The sequence below is a fragment of the Austrofundulus limnaeus genome, unplaced genomic scaffold (assembly GCF_001266775.1).
Source record: "Austrofundulus limnaeus strain Quisiro unplaced genomic scaffold, Austrofundulus_limnaeus-1.0 Scaffold1731, whole genome shotgun sequence".
Classification (NCBI taxonomy): domain Eukaryota; kingdom Metazoa; phylum Chordata; class Actinopteri; order Cyprinodontiformes; family Rivulidae; genus Austrofundulus; species Austrofundulus limnaeus.
Genome location: NW_013954133.1, coordinates 23,993 through 30,497, shown reverse-complemented (window position 1 = coordinate 30,497; position 6,505 = coordinate 23,993). Strand labels below are relative to the sequence as shown.

Sequence of the window (6,505 nt, the reverse complement as noted above, 5' to 3'; positions counted from 1 at the left end):
TAAAGGGAACACTTAAACAACGCACGCTAAGTCCAAGTAAATGAAACTTTTGTGAAGCACATTCAACTCTGTACAGACCAAAGTACTGAATGCGAATATTTCATTGATTAAGATCGGGAGTTAGCGTGCGTTGTTTAAGTGTTCCCTTTATTTTTTTGAGCAGTGTATCCCAGAGAGTTGCGAGGGGCACTGCCCATTCATGGTAGGTGATACACTGCAGTATGTAACAGAACAAGTATTATTATCTTTTGTTTACGCATTGAATCGTATATTTTTATTTTACAGTTGATTTAAAATCTATTTTAAAAACAAATTAAGTAAAAAAAAATTTCTAACAAGTCACCCATAGGCCGGATGAACAGCCTCACTCTACAATTTATGCAAGTTCTGACATTTTTTGTAAAATAAACGTTTTATTTTTTTAAAGCCTTTCTGACATAACAGCAGGCCTGAACACTGAAGCCCAGTGATGTAATATATGACTGTAGATCTGTGATTTTGCAAGTGAAAACACATCACCAAATTTGATCTTGTCAGGAGTGAACAGATACACACCAGGTCTGGCTTCTCTGACGCCTCGCTGCTGGATCCTCTGTGTTTTTTCAGGCCTTCACTCAGCAAGCTTTTAGTCGCAGGACCAAATGTGGAAATGGCCCCAGGCGGCATCTAAACATAAGAAAATGTTAAAACAGGAACATAAAAAACAGATAAACAATAATATGAAGGTTTTTTTTTAAACGCAATCAAGTTTTTATTTGCCTTTTTCTCAGGTGATTTATCCGATTTTTCCACAAACTCCCTCTTGCTCTGAGTCGAAATTGATGAACTGCCACTGAAAATGTCCCCATCCTCATCTTCATCATCAAAAAGGTCAATATGTGTCTTGGGTTTAGGTTTCTTATGTACAACTGGGGATAAAAAAAACAGTTACAACGACAAGAGATCACACTGCAACTAAGAGTGCAGCACTTAAACACCTATTTCAGCTGACTTACTTGAATCAGGCTTTTTCGGGCTTTTACCACCAAAGAAGTCATCATCTTCCTCCTCCTCATCATCATCATCAAATAATCCCTTTCCTCCACCAGCAGCAGCAGCAGCAGCTCCCGTGGGAGTTTGTTTGGGGGCAACATGAGTCCTAACAGCTGGAGTGCCATTCTCTTTTCTCTCCTCTGAATCAGAGTCCTGTCCTGAACTGAAGAGGCGGTTATCTGATACGAGAAAGTTTAAGTATCACAAAGCAAGCAGAAAATAAAAATAAAAAAAGATATCTGCTGTGATATATTTCCCTCTGCTACCTGGGAATATTGATACAGCTCCAGCTGGAATCTTCTTATTAGGCTTGCTAGATTCTGGATAGAAAAATAAAAAGTAACGTCTGTTTTGTTTGCCATTTTATTATTATTTTTTTAAAATAAACCTTTTCTATATCTCACCTGTAGCTTGAGCTGTGCTTTTCACGGTCACATTTGTTGCTTTTTGCTCCTCCATCACAGGCTTCGGTGCCTCAGAGAAAAGATCTCCCTGTATCATAAAACAACACCAAATAAAACTCTGCCTTTCACAGTTGTTGTGATGTGGAGTTAAATCTGCTTACTGCACCTCGTCGTCATCGTCGAAGAGGCCTTTCCCTCCACTAAAGAGCCCACTTTTTCCTCCAAATGGGGAGAAGTCCTCATCATCCAACTTTGGAGGCTTAAACATGTCGTCGCTGTCCTCTTCAGCTGCTCTCACAGTCCACACAGAATACACAGCATTACGCATAATGACAACGAAGTACCTATTGACACATAACTAATGCAGTGTTCAACCAAAAAGAGTGAGTCCCATGAGGATGCATGAGTACCCTACCCTGTGCATTTGTCGATTTTGACTCTTTTCTGGCTTTACTCTTCTTCTTAGATGATAAAGCTTCCATGATAATGACACGGGAGAAACAAAATAGCCATAAGAATGCACATGTAGCGATGGAAATCATTCCTAATTTTTATTTTAGGTGCAAATGCCAAATGAGAACATGGATGGAGTTGTACTAAAATTAAACATGATGAAGTGTAAGAATGGAAATTTTGTCATATTTAAAATATAATAAAATAGAATAAAATAAATACTCAGATACTTACACGCATGATCTCCCTCCGGCCTGTTGTTGATTTCTCCTTTGATTCGAGCAGCTAGCTCATTTGCAAAATCTGACGGGTCTGTTTTCTGTGACATATAAAATATTGGTGTGGATGTTTAATCGGAATTATTAGTACCGAAAAGGCATTGTTTCAACTCAAACACTTGTTTATACTAACTTCGGAGTCATCAATATCTTCATCCTTGTCCGATTCTCCAAATATGTCAGAATCCTCCTCCTCTTCTTCATCCTCTTCTTCATAACTCACCATGGATGACTTCTAGAAGAGTGTGGGGAAAAAAAGTGAAATTCCATCTTTGCTGTGCGTGTAATGAACATTTCAATGCTGGCAGATCATGTATTTAAAATACCTTTTTTACGTTATTGTGACCTTGCTGCTCCTCCTGATAGGAGTCGTCATCTGAATGCTGTTAAGTAAATAAATAAATAAATCTATCAAACATTCTCATCAATAAACTGAAAGAGTCAGAGAAAATGGGCTTACGACTGTTTCCTTGTCATCTTCACTGTCGATCACACTGTCCCTGTCGCTGTCAACTGACATTTCTGAGAAACACAAAAAGCTTAATTAACGTCACACTGTGTACACTAAAATGCAGACAAAAAAAAGAGAGAGACTATTACCATCACTTGACAGGTCACCAAGTCCTACATCGTCTTGTTCCATGAAGGCTTGAGAACCAATTAGATAAGGAAGTGGCCGATCCACATACAGATCCTAAAAAAGACAAGTAAATAAACATTAAATAAAATCACGATAATTCCATCTTGCATAGCATTATTATTATTTTTTTTAAATTAAGACCAGCAGCACACCTTGGGCTCCAGGATAGGCTCTACTCGTTCTGTGATGTCCTCGTCCTCCGAGTCGGAGTTCCCCGCTTTGATGTCCAGATGCTCGAAGGCGGACTCCAAAACTTTTAGACCGTAGTTCACCGCTTCCTGCATCTTAGGGATCAGCTCCGCCTCCTTCTGCTCTCGAGTCTTCTCCTTAGACGACGATAAATCTAGTCATTATGGGAATAATGAGGGAGGTGAGAGGATTTTTCTGAATGCTAACGTACCTGCTCAGGCTGCTTCTCTAGCGCATCCGTTTTGGGAACGGTCTCCTCTACTTCTTCATCGTACACTCTCTGTAACAAAACAAAAAAATAAAGACGTATTTTAAAATTTTTTTAATGTTTGATTACAACATGTTAAATAAAACACTGTACGGTAAGTTAAAACACTATTTTTTTTAAAGAGATACATACATTTTCAATAAACTGTGTATTAGAAAGCATTAGGAAGTCATTGAAGACAGAATGTAGGCGGCTGTCGGTGGCCTTGGTGTCACAGATAAGACTGTCCAACTGCTTTTCAATCTCATGTGTTTTTGACATCATTCTATGGGAGAAGTCTTGGAGGAAGTGGAAAAGCTGTGAGGAAAGAAAAAGATTAGAAAAGTAAGACAGTTGTAAGGTTACTGCAACACACATTGCGCAATCTTTTTTTCCCTGCTGTGTTTCTCCTATTCAGTTAATGGTTTTATCCTCCCCCATTGCTCATTTCAGAATTACACATAACATCAAACTTACCCCAGAGTCAGCAGCTAAAGACCAGTTGGCACTGTGTTGCCGTATCTCTTCAAGACTCCATGGTCTCTCCCAAATTTGAGTATCTTCTTGCTCCAAGTGTGCATTCCTACTTGGGCCGTTTGCCATTCCCTCTGGCAAAGCACTCATCTGCAATCAGATCACTTGTTGTTAAAAAAGTAATTAATAATTCACACTGATTTGTAATGCGGTTAAAAAGACAGAGAAAATACCAAACAAGATGTAAACTAGTTGCTGCAGCTGCATTCCACTGACTGTAATTTGCAAATCAATATGTTTTTGCAAAACAAGATGAAAGAAACCACTTGCAAGCAAAGATTTGATAAAGGAAATGTTAGTCATGCTGTTATTTGTCATTTCTGAGACATAAACATTTGCAATTGCATCATTCTCTAAACAGAATATATTTGACTCGTGAGCTGGACTAACCCATAAAAACGTTTTGACACTTCCAAACTGGCTTAAATGATTTATGATTCATAGGTTTACATCTATTTTTTTCCTTTCTAACTGATTCAGACATTTTAAACCCAAGATCCCATCGTTTAACTGTTCCATAGACGCATTATAGACATTGAATGAACCAAAATAACACTGAAAAATCGAGTTTCTGTTGGATGTTCAACATTAATGCCACCAAACAAGTGAATTAGTAGAATATAAAACCCTTCTCTAATTATTACAGCTTTTTTTCCCTTCTATTTTACAATAACACACCTCATCTTAACAGCAAGTAAGAACTTTAGCTCCCAGGTCAAAGGTTTATTGTAAAACAAGCCAAGAACAGAGATCTCTTTTGCTAAAGCTTACAGGTTATGAATTAGTGTCTAGGCCACGATTCTGTCTTTTTCCATGAATTATGAGCGATATTTTTTATGTAATTTGCTGCGGACATTACGCCTCTCAATGTCAGAGACTGGATAAGTGTCCGTGGAGTTTATTTCAAACTAGTTAAAATAGTTCAACCAATGGTTCCCTGCTATGCATGACTAGCTTCCAAAGCTGTACTGATCTTTCTAGACTTGCAGTTTCCCTTTCGTTAACAAACACAGTTGTAAGTAGTTTTCCTGGCATTCGTACAATAAAACATCGTCGGTTTTGCTGTTACATTTGCGAAAGCCAACTTGTCATGTCCCCGTAAACTTTTTTAATTCCCATTTTCTGTTGGTTCTTTAAGAAAAAGCGGGGACTGTTTTGGCTAGCAGTTAGCACTTAGCACTAACACTGACTAAACTGCTGCTGCTCGAAGGAACACGAAGTGTGCTACAAGAAGAGGCGCTCCCACGCTTACCTTGGCTAGTTTTCGTCAAACGCTGCCCACGACGGTCAACTGTGGTCAGAAACGAGGAAAAAAAACAGGATCGATTATGCAAAATTTGGCCTTTCCCTCATTGGTCTTCTGACAGGTCAGCCATGTTCCGTCTGCAGACAGTCACCTGACTGCCGTCACCCAGCAACCAAGAGAAAGTGGGGCGGGGCGGAACAAACTGATCAGTGGCTTGTTACAGAGGCGGAGCCAGACATTTTTTTCTTAGGGGTGACCAGACTGGGACCACCACTCACACAGGGGTGGCCAAGAAAATTACATCATTTTTTTTTTTGCACTTGAAAGTTTCTGCAGATCTTCGTGTTTTGGTAATTTCCGTATGTTCTTGCACAGTGACTACCTTATAAACATATGCGTCAGAATCATTTTAAAAGCAGGGGGACACACTGTTGGGGGGGTCTGGGAGCCCTCCCCCAGAAAACTTTTTTACGAAATAGATGCCATTTCCTGCATTCTGGTGTATTTTACCATGTTGTTAAACATACTTTTACTGTACTTACATAAATTAACACTTGATTTAATAATTATTTCAGAGACAGAGTATTCAATAAACTAGTTCCATCATCCTGTTTTTAAACTCACTGATACAGCTGAGATAAGATTAATTCATGTGACACAACTTATCACATCAAATGATTTTAGGGGTGCCTTTTAATTTTATTTTGTTTACTGATTTATATTTATTGTAACACATGTCAAATTGTGCCAAATAATGATGACCCTCAACTGCATGTTTAAACTAATATTAATAATTTTACCCATTGAACAGGTGCAACACTGAAAACCACCAATAGTAAATTTAGAGGGGTGTTACACTATTTCTGATGTAGTGATAGGTCTACTCATAGCTAAAAGGCCGGGACAGATCATCATGCAGCCTTCACAACATAAAATTACACTGTATGTGACAAAAAACAAACAAACAAACAAAAAACATGTCACCTTAAGTTCAAAAGTCACCATTGGTCAGATTACATAGGCATATGTGCTGTATATAAAGAAAACTATCACTTTCTTATCATTAGTCTTCTTTAGTAATTGAGCTTGGTAATGTTTCAAACTGTTAAACACTGCCACCAACTGTTCAGGAGGATTATAACATCCCTAAACATTGTTTCACTGTGGAAAGGGTGTGTACAGCAGGGTGGCCAAAGATTTGTCTATGGTGGCCCTGGCCACCCCTTGGCTCTGCCCCTGGCTTATTCAAGTAAAATGTTGAGTCGTAGTAATAATAACTAGCGATATGAATGCTTCATAGCATTCACACAATAAAAAAAAGACACAACTGGGCTCGAACTCGTGACCTTAAAATCCCGGCCAACCTACTAGCTTCAAAGATACTACTCTACTTTAATAACCCTGCTTCAAACACTTATTACACCCACCTTTAATGTTTCGTCTGGATTTATCTGAAGGTATAAAACAAAACAAATTTTATAT

General features: G+C 38.5%; 1 protein-coding gene across 4 annotated transcripts in view; it reads right to left on the bottom strand.

Annotated features, from left to right (window-relative positions):
• washc2c (WASH complex subunit 2C) overlaps positions 1-5,200 on the bottom strand; it is a 13,327-nt gene extending 8,127 nt beyond the window's left edge. The window contains exons 1-17 of one of the 4 annotated variants that reach the window (XM_014033422.1): positions 5,030-5,200; positions 3,721-3,867; positions 3,397-3,561; positions 3,208-3,276; positions 2,960-3,133; positions 2,768-2,861; positions 2,628-2,689; positions 2,494-2,550; positions 2,301-2,402; positions 2,124-2,208; positions 1,852-1,911; positions 1,603-1,724; positions 1,437-1,524; positions 1,299-1,352; positions 996-1,211; positions 760-908; positions 556-666 (exon numbers count right to left, since the gene is read on the bottom strand). In XM_014033422.1, the coding sequence (XP_013888876.1) occupies positions 556-666; positions 760-908; positions 996-1,211; positions 1,299-1,352; positions 1,437-1,524; positions 1,603-1,724; positions 1,852-1,911; positions 2,124-2,208; positions 2,301-2,402; positions 2,494-2,550; positions 2,628-2,689; positions 2,768-2,861; positions 2,960-3,133; positions 3,208-3,276; positions 3,397-3,561; positions 3,721-3,867 (1,755 nt within the window). In that variant the 5' untranslated portion in view covers positions 5,030-5,200. Of the gene's footprint in view, positions 1-555; positions 667-759; positions 909-995; positions 1,212-1,298; positions 1,353-1,436; positions 1,525-1,602; positions 1,725-1,851; positions 1,912-2,123; positions 2,209-2,300; positions 2,405-2,493; positions 2,551-2,627; positions 2,690-2,767; positions 2,862-2,959; positions 3,134-3,207; positions 3,277-3,396; positions 3,562-3,720; positions 3,868-5,029 lie in introns of those variants that run through there. The other 3 variants (XM_014033423.1, XM_014033424.1, XM_014033425.1) reach the window with 3 other exon arrangements.
• Positions 5,201-6,505: the final 1,305 nt, after the last annotated feature.